General features: G+C 29.3%; 2 protein-coding genes across 2 annotated transcripts in view; both read right to left on the bottom strand.

Annotated features, from left to right (window-relative positions):
• The window catches only part of LOC105365647 (leucine-rich repeats and immunoglobulin-like domains protein 3), a 23,301-nt gene extending 17,355 nt beyond the window's left edge, over nt 1-5,946 (bottom strand). The window contains exon 1 of the mRNA XM_011503864.1: nt 5,379-5,946. Within this exon, the coding sequence (XP_011502166.1) occupies nt 5,379-5,587 (209 nt within the window). The 5' untranslated portion in view covers nt 5,588-5,946. The remainder of the gene's footprint in view (nt 1-5,378) is intronic.
• Nucleotides 5,947-11,836: 5,890 nt separating this feature from the next.
• Nucleotides 11,837-13,586, bottom strand: Rnf11 (Ring finger protein 11). The gene is made up of 2 exons (XM_011503863.1): nt 13,126-13,586; nt 11,837-12,424 (listed from the first exon to the last, which is right to left on the bottom strand). Exons 1-2 carry the CDS (start codon nt 13,252-13,254, stop codon nt 12,032-12,034), a joined length of 522 nt encoding a protein of 173 aa, XP_011502165.1. The 5' UTR covers nt 13,255-13,586; the 3' UTR covers nt 11,837-12,031.
• Between the last annotated feature and the right edge of the window lie 5,643 nt (nt 13,587-19,229).

Raw genomic sequence — 19,229 nt, 5'->3', positions numbered from 1 at the left:
TTGGCATTCCTTTTGATTAGCTTGGCCATTCATCGATTTTCGAACCCCCCCCCCCTCGTACTCTCTGCACCAACTGGTCCTCCGCCTCCCCCGCGCATCCATCCAACGACAAAAGAATATATCAATCCCCACCAGACCCATACCCTACGGGGGCCTCTTTGTAAGCCTCGGGTCGTTGGCGGGGGATAACGTGCGTATACGCCACAATACGAGTCATCGTCTCGGAGCCCGGCCTTTTTCTCTCGCCCCCGACGACGACGACGACGACGAGGAAGAAGAGAAGGAGGACGAAAAGGACCACACTACACAGTCCCGGTCTCGCGCGAGAACTTACTCGCCTATATATCTCTCTCTCTCTTTCTCTCTCGCTCTCTCTCTCTCTCTCTCTCTCGCACGCGCCAATCTCCTGACAAACGCCGACGCCGACGCACTGCTTTTTCTTGGTTTGGCATCTTCCACTATCCCTCTCTTGGCTTTCAGAATATCTCTTGATTTTGTTGTTAACAACAAGCTGACCGCTCCAACAAAAAACACGATCAACTGTATTGCATTGCTGTTTAAAAAGCTAATTGCGCGCGTTCACCTCAACGCGCCAAACAACATGCCTTTAAAGTGAGTTGCGCATTTTTTCGTGCGCTTCTCTTACTCTGTAAATGGTCGGAAGAAAGTCTTGTAAAGGGTGACTTAGTTTTTCATCGAGATCGAAATCAGAACCTTATATGGTGCTCGTGCGCAGCGCTCCTTATTGAATGCGAAATTATTACATTATCGGCAAAATTTAGTGGATAATGGAGTGCTGCTTACGCTTAGCGAAACCGTGTATGTGTTATCAATCAATATGTATTAACTTGACTTGATTTTTTGGCCTACGAATGTCCAATTGTAGCTCTCTCACTGCCTAAAGCCAAAGTGGCAATGGTGGTATTATTGGCTGTTTGAATCTAAGGGAGATAAAGTGTAGGGGAATATTTGAATATTCGAATGTGGGCTCGCACGCAGTCAAGCTAACACACAAGCAAAAATATAACCGTTTATCTTTTTTTCGTCTCGTGCTCTTCCATTCCTTCATCATCCCTATTACTTGTCATCCTCCTTCGATACCTTGTTATGATTTTATTGTGTCATTCGTAAATCATATACGTACTCGGCTCTAAGCCGTGCATTATGCGATTGGCTTTTTTTCTTATTTATCTTTTCAAATGGCATCCTTATTATATTCAAACCTTTTTACGGGGCAATGCTCATTTTTCAAAAAGTCAAAATCATTCGAATGCTAAACATTGCTATAAAAACATTCCTTACCGTCTTGAAAAATACGTGACTTATGATCGAGCTGAAGTATGAATCCCAAGTCGCTTATTTCGAACCTGATCGTTAATGTCGATTTAAATATTTAATATACATTGATTGTTAATGACTAACAAAATCTACCGATATAATAGCAATATTTATACGCGTACGATCAGCTTTAAAAAATAATGATATAGACACGCGGATTAACAAGATTCATAAGATGTTTTGAAAAATGTAAACGGAAGATTATGAGAAAATACGAGAACGTTATTCTGTGGATGATGACCTAATGCGTATTAAAAAAAATTTTATTATTTTTGGAATTTGTGAATTTGTCGACACTGATTAATATAGTAAATTTCTCACTATCAACAACGAATATGATTTCTCTTGTACAAATCACGAAAGGTTAAAAATAATTAGATTTTTACTTTCGAGCGAATACAGCATCGAATGTGTTAAAGAGAAACTAAAAACGGAGAAGAAAAAGAGTATACGAAAAAATGATTTTTTTTTTAATTTAAATATTTCTTTAAGATTTTGTTTTATCGGTGAAGAATAAACAATATCTAAATAAGCTAATTTTCTTTTATAATACAGTTAAAGTCAGAATACTTTTTAAAACACATTTATGGAAGTTTATCATAAATATTGTTTCAATGTAAAAATTATTGCGCTAAAAAATTTAATGTCTTTATTCCATCAACTATTAAGTATATTTTTAATCTGTCACATATAATTGTCAATAAAATTTAAAAGTATATTGCTGCGGCTATAAGTACATTAATTATACGCGGCACCTACATATCATAATATAATCTGTAGTTTCAAATGTATGAAAACCGAACAATTACGTAATTTATTATATTATAAAAAAAAATAATAATAAAAAAACATATAATTTAGATCTGACTAGCGGATGAATTTTAAGAATTTGAAAGGTTGCGTCATCTTCCACGATAAATTTATGGCACAAAAAAATAATGCAAATTATATCAATCGAGAAGTAAGTTTTACAGATAATTGTAAGATGCAGCCTATATTAGTCGACTGGCAATTTATATTTTGTTATAAAACACATTTATTTGAAAAAACAACAGTATACAAATTGGCATTGATTGTGTCATTTAAATAAATATTATTCATAAAAGGGACCTTAAAACCATAAGGCTTTCATTTATTATTTATTATTTAATTTTTTTATTATTTTTTTTTCCTTCGCAACTATTCAACAATTCATTTAGATTTCAGATTGTTATAAGCTTAAATAAATGTGGGATCATTACTTACCAGTCACGAACAAATCATCCCCATTATTGTTCAAGTACTATTACTTGTAGCACTGTAACGACCCTATTTCTATATGATTTAATAGCGAATTCGAATGTCACGACTAAACTTATATTGAACTGTCGTGCGAGCCATTTTAATATCACGCACTCTTTTAAAGAAACAAATATTACAAATCAAAACAATGTTACCCTCGCTCGCCAAAGACCACTTACATTTATTCGAAAAAAAAGAAAAATGAAGCGGGTATTTGGTAGAATAGCTCTAGCGAGATTGTCATGTAATGTAATAAAATCAGGAATATAATTAGTTATAAATAAATAATATTTGACGCAAAATACGTATTAAAATACGTATGAAAGAGGTATAGGGCATAAGGCGTTTATCATGAACGACGCCTTAATGAAAAAAAGGGCGAATGCAAAGGAACCGAAGAAGATCGCAACGTTGTGATGGAGGTGATCGCACACGGGAATGAATTCAATCGGGTCTTGTATACCAGGAGCGAAGAAACAAAAGCTCAAACGCAAAAACACGACAAAATTATACCGTGCGAGAAATTGCGACTCGCGCGTTGTTTTTGTGTGTACAGGCCTTACCAGCGTCACACACATGCGCGCATAATCTACAGACACAATTGTTCCTCTCGCTCGGAGCTGCCGCAGCCTTGTCGAGGCATCCGTTCATCTGATATCGTATAATAGATGGCGCGTACCCTTCCAATTCTCCTCTTCCTCCACGCCTTCGTGAACCCTCCCTTTACCCTTTCCCGCGCCACCAATGTCTTTCTTTCTTTCTTTCTTTCTTTCTTTCTTTCTCTCTCTCGCACTTTTTCTCCAAAGTCATTGCAAATTTACGCGCCACGATTTTGTTTTCATTGGGACGTAAGTACCGCGCCAACGCTACATTCATTCCCTTAATTACTTAGGACGATTTTTATGTTTCTAATGCTTACACTACTACACAGCCAAAAGCATCCAGAATATATTCGACACTTGAAATATATTCTAGAAGCTTCTCAATTAGAAAATATGCCAATTGGAAGAGATCGCTAGAGGGCCAATGGCAACACAACGTCTTCGGGTGTCTTGGGCAAACCGAGTCCGAACACTAGAGAGGCTCTCGAGGGTAAGGACAGTGAGATTCGTAAGGATTGCGTTGAACTTGGAAAGTATTTTCAAGAGGTGTGAAGAATATTGCGCGTCGCTCGTTATGTGAAATGTGAGAGCAGCGAGCGTTACTAGAGGGGCCAACGCGATTTGCCTGGGAGGCAAGTTTTTTAAGTCGACTGTATAAGCGCGACAAGCGCCTTAGTAGTTTTGCTTCCTTTGGGTTTCACACTCGTGTTGATGCTTCGGAAGGATTGCACTTGAAAAGGGCTCGGCGGCGCCTCTCCCCCGACCCTTCCCCATTCCTTCTTTACCGTCATGAATTTCTCGGCCACGGATGCGAGTGTGAAGGAATTTTAACGAAATGTCCGTTGACATTTTTGTTTTGCGTATATTCGCGCCCCGGCGAGACAAATCCTATGTCGCGTCGCTTTGTTCGCTCTTTTTGCATTCGTCTCCTTTATCTTCCTCGGTAATAACGTTACAAAACACACCGACGATAGCATTTGTAAAAAAATATACAAACAGCGTCAATGGCTTTTATGAAGCATGTGAAACGGACTTTTTCCTTATTTCGACGTACAGTAATATTTACCATATAAAAAACTTAGGAGTTTCAAGTCCTTTTTATAGTATATCGACGCACCAACAATCGGCGTGCACATGATTTAAAAAAAATTAATACATACGCCCGCTCGTGTTGAAAATTATAATAAATAGCTGTGCATTTTTTACACGAAATAACTATTTAATAGGTTTTCAGAATAAGAAGAATATCATGTCGAGTTTCAGAAAGATAATAAGGGTCTTTTAATGTTGGTAAGTCAGCAAACAAAGATCTCTTAGGCATTATTAAATATTGTACCAATGTTCAGAATATTGTGATCACATAATTGAAACGATATTTGCCTACGCATTGACATAAACTTTGCAAATTGTAAGTACTATTTTATATTGTAGTAATATGATCATATGAAAGAAATTAATTTTTATTAACTAATCTATCAGTTACCAACAATAATTGAAAAATAAAATACATTATTAAATAATGAAATCTTATAAACAATTTATCATGCAATCTATTTTAATAATTTAAAATGAATTGATAGTCAGATAAATTGCTGATTTAAAATTTTATTGGACTAACCTAACGAAGAGAAAATAAAATAAACATAAATTTACCAAATTGTAATGATTGCAATTTAAAATAAATCTTTCATTCGATAATTAAATCTGTATTATTAATAATAATCTCATTTTATATCAATAACACATCTAGGCTAATTTTAAGGGAAAAAAACAATTAATATGTCACGTTGGTTGGAACATCAAAGTTCTAGACTCAGATATTTCATTAAAATGTTGATTTCTTATCGATGACAGGCAATGTAAATGATATTTATTGTTACTCATAATATAACTAACAAACTACAGCTTATTCGCAATCTTGTTAAAAAAAATTTGAAGCTTATACTTTTGTCGCTGAAATTATTATAAATTGGGATTATCGAACGCTCAAACTTAAGAAATAAAATTATAATGTTGCTCTGATGGAATTCTATTTCTTTCATATTGCAGGAACGGCTGGATCAATAGGTCGTTAATAAGAGAAAAATAGGTACATATTTTTTTGCAACTAGTTTTGGACAAACTAATTTTGCATTAATTGTAAATAACTGAACTTACAGGTTCTGAGTCCAAGGTTGCAAGCCATTAGGTGCCCCAACGAGCTGTAGATCTTTGCAAATGACAGAGTTACCCAAGCATGAGCATTCGACAGGGCACTGATTGTCCGAAGCACTGGTTACATGCAGTATAATAGCCAGCAGCAGCACCGTCGAGCCGGGTAAACCTGGCATCTTGCCACCGCTTCTGCTTCCTCGCCGTCGCTTCATTCTTATCCTTGATCTTTTTGCTTCTTTTCATCTGCAGCCACTCAACGCCTTCTCCGACGTTTACCCCATTGCAAAAGCAATGCACAAAGTCACTATTCAGACCCGGCCGGTGCAAAAATAAAATGAAGCAAAATGCGCGTGAAGAGTGTCGGCTTGGAAAATAGTACGAATTTTCACCCACACAAGCAATTTGTACGCACAACGCCTACGCTAAGATTCTTCCCTCATGAACACCCGTTCCCTTTTCTACCGTCGATTAAGTAAGGCACGCACTTTACAAATCCACGCACCATGTGCAAGTGCATTTTGCGTGCATGTGTATATGCGCGTGATCGAATCGAAAGAAGTGATCGACGTAAGATCTTGAGCTCTCAAAACAAACGCGCAGACGAATTGCGAGGAGCGCGCTTAACGCTTTTGCAGGTTAGGTTATACGTACATTCGGAAAACACCAACGAGCTACACTGTACGTGAGCCTCGCTACATACAAGCTTAAGAGATACGTGCGCGTAAATACGAGAGAAGATCTGTTTGAATTGCAAAGCTGCCTTAGAAACGCTCCAATCTTCACTGCGAGGGTAACAAAAATTCAAGACTCAATAGTCGGCTAAAAGATGAATACTTTTCTCCTGATCGTTACCGAGTGCCGCCGCACGGTTACAGTATCGCCACCTCCACCACCACCGATCACCGTCGCCGTCGACGCCGCCGCTTCTTCTCCCTCCCCTTTTCGTTGATCCCTCGGTCTCTCTCTTTTAACCTATGCTCATGGCTCGTCTTCGTCTCCGTTCATCCATTACTCTCTCGCGCCTCTCGGCAAAGCTACGAAGAGAGATCTTATAGCGTCCGACAAAACGACCATAAGAAACGCATCAAGTCCGATTGCTTCGAAACACTTCCACTTCCATAGTGCCTCCACGACACGGCTATTTTATTTCATATGCTGCTGCTGCTGCTCTCTCTCTCTCTCTCTCTCTCTCTCTCTCTCTCTCTCTCTCTCTCTCTCTGTGCCTCTCTCACAACACGCGCGCGCGCCCATACATCTCTCTTAGTTATTCTCTCTTACTCAAATATTGTGATTCAGAATACAGGTAAAGAGAAAAAAGATAAGGACAATGAAAGTATATATTTATATAATTATATAGTATATAATTTTCTGATATCTTGAAGGAACCATTTTAATTATATAGAAATATTATTAAATTTATCATAAATTTTTGGACACTTCAACTGACTAAATACGAACTACATTGATGTATTTAAATTGTTTAAATTACATTACTTAGTCACCTAATACAGTAGTCAAATTTCTTATAAAATTAAGAGAATCTTATATTTAAGCAAAAAATTAGTATGTATTTCTTTTAAATAAATTTATAGCAATTACATTCTATTTATGAAATCTTCCATAATATTTAATTAAATTATGTTACGTATTTCATCTACACAGCGTTCATCAACAAGTAATGAATAAAGTGGTTAGTTTCTTCAAAAGCAATCATTTAAATATTGAATTTGTTAACATTTATAACTTATAGATCAATTATATTAGTAAAATAATTCAGCAATTGTAAACTATATCGCCTTTGGATGCACAACTTTAAGTATTAATTAAATTCGACAAACTTACTGACATTTCGTTACTGCGTGTACTGTTTAAATTACATTATAAAACTAGTTCTTTTTATTTTTATAAAAATTACTTAGTCAATTAACTTGTTAAAATGAAGGATTAAATCTAAAATATAGTAGTAACTTCTTTTAAATTGTTAAATTATCAGCAACATTTGTATAATATTTATATTGTTATTCACATTTTTTCTTTTTCATTGAGTTGTAATTTTAATCTAATCTTCAAGATTATGAATCCATTCGGACATACGACCTACTTTCAAACGATTTCCCTAAAGAGTATCTTCTATCCCCATATTTCTTAGGCTAAATTTTGTTGCACCTCTAAGTAGAAAAATCGTTAAAGAAGCCTATCACAACCTAATAAACGCTCTTTCGACAACCGCTTTAACTATGAATATTCATTATATTCGTTTGCTGCACTTGTTGCACATCACCATCTAAGAAATCTGATAATTTATAGAAAAGTATTAATTTTAAATAATATTCTTTCACACATGATTCCCATATATTTAATATATTTTTACAAATTTACGTTACCATTTATTTCTTTTGTTTTTGTTTTTATTGTTATCTACAGTAAAAACAAATAAAGTAAAAAAAAATAAAAAAGTTATTAATAAATTTTAATAAAAGTTTAAAAAAATAAAATTTAAAAGTCTTCTTTTAAATTTACAATATTTGTATTATTATATATATATAAATCTTCTAAATTTAAATAACCAAATTTAAAAACTCGTAGTTTAGATAAACATTGCCTCTATACTTATATTAACAATTAAAAATAAATTATCTTAGTCATGTATTCTACAAACAATAAAGGTGTACTATTCGATCCTTAAAAAGTACATAATCTACAAAATGTAATATTAAATATTTTCTCACACAGTTTCTCATACAAAATAGTTATTCCAAAAATTTTAATATTCTGTAGAAGCTTTTCCAATAAGTAGCAACTTAGACGATTGTAGGTTCGGCTTGTATCTTCAGTTTCTTGATTTTATTAATAAAGTATAAATTCATCTACAGTTCATCAACAAATAAATAAGTATGTATATAATAATTTAGTTTAAATTTCAAAACATCCAGAATTTTTTCAAATAAAATAAACAATATAGAATTATGTTACATCAAATTATTAAAATAATGCCTGAAATAATTTCATTTTTATTTATACTCGTAAATACAAATTTCAGTTATTTTGATAAATTTGTTAGAAATAATAAAAAATGTATCCATTGAAAGCCGATAAACTGAATATAAGTGTTTTAACATGTATATTAATTTTTACGAATAATTGAAAAACATGTTACATTTAACTAATAAGTTTAAAAAAACTTGAAATTGCTCAAATCCCTATTAAGTTATTTGTTATTTCTATATAGATTTCTATAAATATTTCAATATTAATACGTATACATAAATTTGCATAAATTAATTAAAGAATATAATTAAAGTAGCTAAAGTAATTGAATAAAAATATATAAATAAAAATATAAATTTTATAAATGCCGTACTTATATAAAAGTATTAAAAATATAATATAATATTATTGGCAATTATTGTTTTTAGTATAATTAGTACTATCTATTACTCTCTATCTGATCTATCTAATCTATCACTGATATATTAAAAATATAAATAATACTGTATATAATTATAAATACTAATTATAAATACTATACATATATATATATATATATTATAAATAATAATCAGAATCGTGCTTAATAAATAAAAAAAAAAATCAAATACAAACAAAACAAGAATTAATATTTTGATATTACAAACAAAAATATAAAAAAAAATTACTAGAGTTTTACCAGGATAATTACAATATTTCATTCTGTATCATATTGTATTTAAACACAAAAGAACATTAATGTGGAAAAACTCAAATTCAAACTGCTGACATAAAAGTTATAATAATCAATTATAAATTATAGGTGTAATATACATTTTAATTTTTTTCATAAAAACCATTATTGAAATTATTATATTCTTATGCAATTAAAATTAAATTTATTCTTAAAAAGAAAAAAAATTTCTTTCTGTGTTAATATAAATGCTTATTTTGAAGCTTAAATGAAAAATTTTATTGCTTACGACTCATTAAATACGTATATATGCACAATTTTTAACTTGAATATTCATATTTCAATATATAAATATCAAATGTTTAAAGGTTAATAATCTTTACCTCATTAATTATTGATATTTTTATTTATCAAAAGATGAATTTTTAATCTGTATGTATTATTAGAAATAACTATAATGTGAACAAAATTATATAATTACTATAATTTATTCTTCTATCTTCATTGTATATTCTATACATTCTAAATTAAATTATGAATAATTTAAATTAAAATTCTTAAAGTTTTATATATCTATATTAATATATATTGTTCATATCTAATATTAAGTCGAATTAATTGTATTAACTTTCTGTTTGCGTATATAGATGTTATTATTTATTATTATTATTTATTTACATTACTTACCTGAGAGAAAATCTCATTATGAATTTATCAATTTTTAATTTAATTTCAATTAAAATTTTCTTACTATTTTATGATATTAATTAAAACTATAAAATTTTTTTATAAAAGTATATTAATTATTATAAACTAAAATGATTTAAACCAATAATTTTTTCATTTTATTTTCATTATAAGTTATTTTCTTATTAATTTTGTTTGCAAGTTTTCAAAATCTTTTATGTTGACATTAGGAATTATTAATAGAATATTAAAACTAATATTTAATATTTAAAATTTGAATTTAAATTAAATTCACTGTTCATAGTATTAAATTATTATTAAGATTAATTATTTGAAAATAATTAGCGTTATATAATTTTCTACAAATAAAGTTACTTTTATTGTTAAAATATTTTTTGGCCAAAATAATAAGATATAAATAAAATATTTTTTGATACTACAAATAGAAAAAATTGTTCAACATGAATTTGTGACATTTATAAAAGATTAGTTTAATAGTAGTCAATAATTAAAAGTACATTTCAAAAAAGATGGTATATAAATTTTAATTGATAATATTAAATGAATTATTATTTATACTGTAAAGATATTGACAAATTTTTAAACTTTATAGAATTCTAAGAATTGTATTTGTAAAACAATTTTGATAATACATAACAAACTGAAATTTCTTTGATTTTTCAGTGGAATACAGATTTCTTATAAAATACTTAATAATCATTGCTTAAATGTCCATATACAAGCTTTGCAACTGAAATTGCATTTATCTTCTTAGTACAGAAAATGTATTCACCAAAAACGATATAGCATGTTACTAAATATATTTTTATTTATCACTAACTGCATATTTATGTTTCTTTAATAAATCACTATGTCACAGCTCCATTCTTCCCATTATTTTTTTGTTTTATTTTTAAAGAAAACAGTATTTTTATGTATATGTTTTTTATGCATGCACATACATATTTTTGCACTTATAACGTGTGTATTCTGATTACGTAAGAATAAAACCACTGTAAAATAATAAACTCTTAGATATTCAATTGTATAATATTTGAAATCCTGTGCAAACTTTCTTTTGAAATAATTATGATTTTAATGTTATATTGTAACATACGATGTTACATACATGCTGTTCCGAATTTTTATGTCAAAATCTGATATTTAAGTTTTTACAATTTTATAAAGCTTTGCTATTCACCTACAATCTATTAAAATAATTAGTTCGCATTTGACTTTGTATGCCTGTTGTTTAGACTTTGCTCATACATTCGCCATCAATTATATAGTCTTTAGTTCTAAATAAATTCTTTATAATTTACATGTTAGTCTTTTAAAATCGTAACATTTTACTTTTGACTTATTAATAAGACCCCTAGTTATCATTTGAAAGCAAAACTTTGTCTGTTTTTCAAAATTAGAGATATAAAACTAATTCTTTTCTTCAACATAATACAATAAGATGGATAAAAACGCATTAAATTGTAGTTTAATAATCACTAATCTCTAAGCTAATAAAATAAGAAATGATTAATAGCACTAATGACTTTATTAATTATGTTGTCGCTTCTGATAAAAGAAGTACAGGCAACATCGTTATACTACAGAGTAGCTAATATATTCAGATGTATCATTTACGAAAGGTAAATGAAACAAATAAACATTTATGCATTAGATATACATTAAATTTACAGATTATCATGTTCCGTCGAACAATAAACATATTTAATTTTCGAAATTGCCTCCTCTTACGTTTTATTCAAGAAATGACGTGTTTCTTGTATCTTAAATTTATAAAAACTGCCATTTTTATTTATTCACAAACATACAATTTTGTTTATATTTAATTATAACTGAAATTTTGCGAAGGTTAGATTTTTGGCAACATTATCTTTATAAAAGTTTAGTACAATTCTTCACAATTAAAGAGCATTTATTTATCGAAAATATTAATAATGAATTTATGTAAAATTTATAAAGTGTCCATTCCTCATTTGTTGATAAAATTTTTAATATGCAGATTCATATCTACATGTCTATTTCGGATCAATAAATACAAATCTTTCCTTTAAAAAAATAAAAAAAATAAAGAAATTATGCAAGACTAAAATAATGTATATTGATTTTTAATCATTCCCTCTTAATGAACATCTACACTTATGTTTTTTCTTTCAGGCATCGATAAATGCAAACCGCTACAATTACAATCATGTTTATAACGAAGACATTGTAGTAGCTTTCTATCATTTAAGTGATCTAATTCGCACGACACGTTAGCTACTCCGTTGATACATCTCACTAGTTGATATTAAGTGGTAGGATGATAAGAATTAATTAAAGCTGCGTCCACTGGTTCCATACAAGTAGGACAAGTCAGCGATCGCAGTAACCAGTCGTCGATACAAACAGCATGATAGGTATGCATACATGGCAAATAACGCACTTCTTCACCGGTCACCAACTCCATCATACAAATTACACATTCGCCTTTCTTGACACCATCGAACTCCCTCGTAGGTAAGTGCTGAATAAGGCCAATACGTTTAGCCATTCTGACTTGATGTTCTTCCTCGTTTATAATTGGTCCACCACCGGTTCCAAAGCCAACTCCTATTCCAATTCCACGGCTAATGCCCATCTCTGTAGATTGTAAATGTCGTTCTCTAATGGGTGCCGGGGGATAATAATTGCTAGACATTTCCTAAAAATAAACATATTTTACAATGATTTTCCTATTCTATATCAAATAATTCTATTCCTATTCTATTCCGAATACTACAATAACGCTCGACTTATTCTTTTATACCTTTTACTCTGTAAATAATTGTTTTCAGTAACATACAATTATATAGAATTTAAGACAAATGAAGTATAAATAATATTGCATTAATTTGAAATTTTTTAATATATATCCCTAATAAATTGCATATAAATTGTATATAAATTGTCTATAAACATTTCTTGGAACTTTATTATATAAACAAGATGAAAATATCTTGAAACAAAATAAATATTTTAAATTACTAATAAATTACTAATAAAAATGTAAAATATTACTACTCTATAAAAAAAAATAAAAGCAAAGGGAAAGGAAAGTCACGTCTTCCATCAACATGTATCAATATAAATGTTAATGACTATATTCTCTCCTACATTAGTAAATGTTGCCAAGTAAAAAACTAAAAAAATGTCGATGCCAAAGGTCATTTGTAAAAAAAAACTCGGACAAATGACTAGTTATCGCGAAATCCACCAGTACATTGTTCGGATAACTATAATCTTACGAATGTCACGAGAGCCACGATAAGAATTGATATAAAGCAGGAGGGCCAAGAGAAAAAGGGAAAGATACGCGAGGAAGCTAAGAAGAACCAAGTCTCGTAATAGGATTATAAATAATACATTGTAGGGCAGTGAAGGTCTGAGCGTGTCCTGGGAGGCGCCAATCCCGAGGGCAGGATCCGAGCTGTTACTGAGCAAATTAGCGTTGTCTTGCTGAGCGCCTCCGACGCAATTGAGGCAGTTGCCCATGGCGACGGCGGCTGCTGATGCTGCTGCTCTTTGCCAATTTTGTCAGCTGGCAAAGCTCAATCAGCAATTGCACAGAGCGGAGTAGCCGCAGCGGCCTCACGGTTCGCCGTCTCCATCAGCGGAGTCCTGGACTAGGCGACACCTAGCACAAAGGGATGATCTAGGGCCACTCGACGGTCTGCTACTATACACAGCTCTGTTTGCCCCCTGTCGCGCTCAGCTTACGTACGCTCGCGCTCGGGGCCTACTATCGCCGCCAGACGTACCCAGCGCCCTTTGCCCGCTGCCCAACAGTTGACGGCGCATTCGAATCAACGACTATTCGACACCACTACTATGCATACATCGTCAATAGCGCTTTCGTTAATCTGTATTTTAATCCATTTGTATTTTAATAGCATATTAAGGTAATGGCTCCGGTAATCCCTCCTCCTCCTCCTCCCCCTCCTCCTCCCCCCCCTCCTCCTCCTCCTCCTCCTCCTCCTTTTCTTCCTCTCCCCGTCCCCCTATCGGACATTCATCCGTCTCACTCTCACTCTCACTCACTCTCACTCTCTCTCTCTCTCACTCTCTCTCTCTCTCTCTCTCTCTCACTCACTCTCTCTCTCTCTCTCTAGCTCCCCGGAAGAGTTGGTGGTACGTGAAAATGTCCGTCGATGTCGCAATCGCGGTGGCTGACCGATTCTGACGGTCACTAACCGTGGAGCGCCATTCTCTCTTTACAGTGAAGTCACTATTTGACGTCGTGGTCCCGGGAATCCCCAGAGCCGACCTAAGTAAGCTCGCTCCAAGTTCGACACTAAATAGACATATTTTCATATAAAGTGAAACTTTTTTTTTCATCGTACAGATTATCATTGCATATTACATAAGATCGTGTGCTGTAATTCTATTACAAAAAGATTATGTCAATTTTATGAAATTTCAACATTGTATCGCTCATATATGGTATATTTAACATGTGCTTTCTTCAATAATTTAATTTAATAATCATTTAATAATCATTTAATAATCTTGTATAAAAGTGATTGCAATTGGTCTGCAATATTAGTTTGAAAGATATACTTCATGACAGTATGTTCGTTAATATTTATCAGTAAGAACGACTAATTTAGAACCTTTACGAATATCGAATTATTTTTAAAAATCTATAAAATTAATTCGGTTACTTTGCTAACATTTTAAATTATTATACGAAATTTTCACATTATTTAAGAAACCACAATTACTAAGTTTCAAAAATTTTAGTTCTACAATACTATTAAACATCTACAATTATAATTAAAATTAATAATTAAATTGAAGGCTGTAGGAGGGGTAGGGGCGGAAGGAGGACAGGTTACAAACAATTTTATGTAGTAAAATCATTACATTATACTTATAACCATGGAAAATAATGCATTTTTAAACGACTGAGAAATAGCTTGGTTAATTCTATGGCAAAAAAAAAATAATAAATGAAGCTGTAGCACCGACAAGTTTAATTACTCATTAAATTACAAAATAACCGTACAAGCTATTCTTCCTGAAAAGACTACCGTACAATAAGTCTCTTAATAATCTGATGAAGTTTTAAAATTCACTTGTATATTTATTTGGACAATTAAATAAAGTGAAGTAAAAAACTATGTGTATTTTGATAGTTACAAGCGGTCTGAAAACCCACATGATTTATTAACTGTGCTTATTTATTTCAGCGATTTATGTCAATAGCAATCTTTCCAATGAATATACAAATATTTATCTATATTTATCTATACTAAAAATAATAATATCAACTTTTACACTAAAAAATTATGTGATATAAGTTTAGATATAGATATTCGACATACGATATGGATAATCCACGAAAACGAAACTAAACAGAACGCAAAAATTAAAAAATGTACACTCAACACACGTACGTATACTTAATAAGTTCAAATTTACTTTTCAAGATTTTAAGCTCTTAAGACTAGACAAAATAAATCATTGACTAAAATAACTAATTCAACTATAATAATAAAAATATTTTGAGAATGAATGGAAAGTCGTTATATTTCTGGTTAAAAACGTTCGTCTACTTTTATTTATGTATTTCAATGAATTTGTTGGTAAAATATACATTAAATGCATATAAAATTTATGTTATTTAATATTTATTTAATTCGATTTTAATAAGGGGCTGCAATTATTTTTATTTATAATACTGTTAAGTATACTTTAACTCGTAAGAATTTGTATTTATAAGAAAAATTACTTAGAATATCATAAAAAGCTTTAGTTTTTTAATGTTTATAATATACATGAATTACGGTGTATACATTGAATAAAATTTATTACTTTATTCAATTGTCATTGCATTTAAATTCAAAATTAAATAAGTTATAATGCCACAATTAAAAATAATATATCATATTAAATGTAATAAAAAAGTTATTTAAAAAATTGTTTGCCTTTGTTCTACTGTTGTATAATTGTAATAATTTCAGAAAAAATGTTAAAAAAGTACATTTATATTTATGCAAATAGTTTTACATATGATATAAACTTTTATAAACCTACTTATTAAACATGTAGAAAAAATTTTATTATTTTAAAATGTAATGGACACATTTTAAATAAGAGATCAAATTAATATGAGAAGTTTTTTTTAATAATATGTAAATGTTTATATTTTAATATACAAATTAGACAATTATTTATAATTAAATAGTTAAATGAAATAATTGTTAATATTCTATTTGCAATCCGTTATCCTTAAATTAATTAAATAATTGAAAATTATTATTTTTAATTAAAATATATTTCTTTTATTAAGCTCTTCAAATAAGAATATTAACCTTTCAATTTTCAAATTTATTGATAATAATTTCATTGGCCAATATAGCCGATTCAGATTAAATTATATTTGTATTTCTAGTATTAAGTTTCATTTATTTTTTACATGAGATATATTGAATTAAGCAAATCAAACAAATGAATTGATTATTTTGATATTTAAGAGGATGACAATAATTTTATATGATATCCTTGAAAATAAGCTCGTAAATAAATTTTTCCTATTTTTCTATTTATTTTGTTAAACAAATATAATAATTATTTATTATGGCTTTCATCTTCTAAATAAAATTTTTTATAAATATCATTTGCTTTATGTAAATTATAATATAATTTAAAGAAATGTATATTAAAGAAATTTTTAAATAAATCTTTCAATAGTATGTAAAATAATCATGGTCGTTATTTGATTAACAAACATATTAATATGTACGAAATAGATATATACGAAATATGTACTTGAGTATAATTTTGTTTACTTTTTCATAAAAGAATTACCTTTTATCGAAAATGGCGATTTTTTCATATTAAAAAACATTTGTACTGCCTATTTTAAATACAATAATAAATCTTTATTTTAATTATAAATTTTTAATGCGTATAATTTGTTATAATTATGGATTTAAAATATAATAAAACCGAAATAAAAATGTTACTGATTCATATAGAGTACTTTAGATAAATGAAAAAAATAATGTATAGATTATTTATAAATAATTAATCTGAAAAAATCTGAAAATACATGTAAGTTGTATCTGTCAAGCAATTCGATGTTCAAATATAGTCGTTGGTGATGTATATAGGATCTTAAACATTTTATTAGAGATTTATGACATATTTTTCAAAACAATATTAAGTTATTGAATTCAAAGATGAAGCTAGATTAACAAATTGCTTTGATGGATTGTTTTATCAACAATAATTGTTAATTTCTGAAATATGTCTCCTTAAGCCTTAGTAAATAAATACAAATAGAAGTTAATACACGTTAATGACTAACTAATACAACTTACATATTATATTTACTGCAGAAGTTTTAGTTCGTCTAGTAAGTTGATAATAATAATTACTAATGCTTTGCTATTATTGATTTTGACCATTGATTAAGGACTGATTTGATTTCAAAATCATAAAATATCAAAGAATATATTATCTATTTTGTAGTTATAATGTCAAAGCAGTAGCTTAAGCTAAAACTGCATAAGGGTGCACATGCGATAGTCAGTACATGTGTAACACTATAAGATCGGTAACAGCAGACAAATCGATTCTATTCAGTCTCCTGTTACGCTAAAGGTCCAACAATTTCTGAAAATATGTAGTTGAGGAAGATAATGTATAAAATGAAATATAAACTCATAATATTAATCATGATATTAATACTATACACTTAAATCTATAGATCCAGTGGTCTGTTGACAGAGAGACACGAATCTCATGCACCTCTAAGCGCTAATTTATCAATTCCATAATGGCAGCAGACATCAACAGGAGTATAACTTGGAATAGCTTCGCTATGTTTAACACATCAGCACAATGTAAATTTATCAGTCGTCAAGGATATTTCTCATTCATCTTTTAAGTCTAATAAAATAATGTAATATAAATAACATATCTGTTAAATAAGAATATATTCCTTCGAATTAGTTTCACTACATTTACACTTGTGTCAGATTCAATATTTAGTGGTGAAAAATAATGACGTGTATTAGAAAGGATAAAAATTGGGAAAGAAAAAAATTGATTAGAAGTACATGCTGTTTGCTATGTTAATTTAAATTCATTATTTAATAATATTGGTATTATTTTCTTATCCAGATGCGCACAATATTATTATAATAGATAAATACCTTATATATAAACGTCATTAGCATTAAAAATGGTTCAAACATTGATCATTTTATTGTGAAATTAATTAATTAATTGATTAATGGAGTATTTATTAAGTTATATGGTAATAATTTAATTATATAATGATTTCATTAATTATTTTATAGAAACATTTTCGTCAAATAGCCTTGTACTGTTATTCAAAAATAATTTTTTTCAACAAATATTTGGTTGCTTATCATACACGTATCAATGTTTGTATATAAATATATATATATATATATATATATATATATATATATATAGCTTTATAAATTCCTGTTCTAATCACAAATAAAATTGATTATAATTAATGTCGCTAGATCGATTATTTAAATGCCTTACAGTTCCGTAAATTTTTATAGAAAAATTCTTTATATTTTATCATGATCAAACTGAATGAGTTCTAAATACGAATAATTCTTTTTAGTACTTTTGAAAATGACAAATTGAATGTTTTCCAATATTAAATATTGAATACTTCATTACGTAAGTAAAGGCCTAATAGTAGTAAATGCATTTTTTATATTATATTCAATTATATATTAAAATACTAAAATGAGAAAATAAAAAATATATGTAGTTAAAACCTATTTTTATTAAAAATAAATTTTTATTTAATATATGATATACATATATACACATTAATATATTGGAATTAATTTATATGTAAAAATAATATCACGTGCTTATAATTGATTTAATGAATATCAATGAATGGTACACGCTTGTATAAATATCAGGTACATTTTTTTGGCATATAACAGCATGTGATGCAACGCCAATAAGTTTTCCATTTTTAACAATTGGACCACCACTATCGCCCTGTAAAATTGAAAAAATCCTATTATATAATTTATTTATTTATTTGTAGAATTAATAAATAAACTTGTTTCAGCCATTTTTTCATAGTTTTGACAACAATAAATATATTAAAAAAAAAAAAAAAAGACTTCTCTTAAAGGAACAGGTTTAATACAGGTAAAAATAATCTAAAAAGTATAAAACATGTATTTTTAATATAAACTGAAAATTATTAAGAACTCTATTATATTATGAATTTTTAGCGTATAAAATGAATAGAAATTTTGAATCGAAATTAAAAAAAATTTACTTTTAAATTACATTAGGATTCTTCATCTACTTTAAAAACTTTAATGCCTAATAACTTTAACGGACAAAAATTTGAAAAAATTACTAAATTCAAAAGTGCAGGTTTATTGATGATATTGTTAAAAAATAATGTAGGGAAGGCATTTTTTTTACAAATATTTAAGAACTCTTTA

The sequence above is a fragment of the Ceratosolen solmsi genome, unplaced genomic scaffold, assembly GCF_000503995.2.
Source record: "Ceratosolen solmsi marchali unplaced genomic scaffold, CerSol_1.0 scaffold53, whole genome shotgun sequence".
In the NCBI taxonomy this organism is placed as follows: Eukaryota; Metazoa; Arthropoda; class Insecta; order Hymenoptera; family Agaonidae; genus Ceratosolen; species Ceratosolen solmsi.
This window is presented reverse-complemented; position numbering and strand designations above follow the sequence as displayed.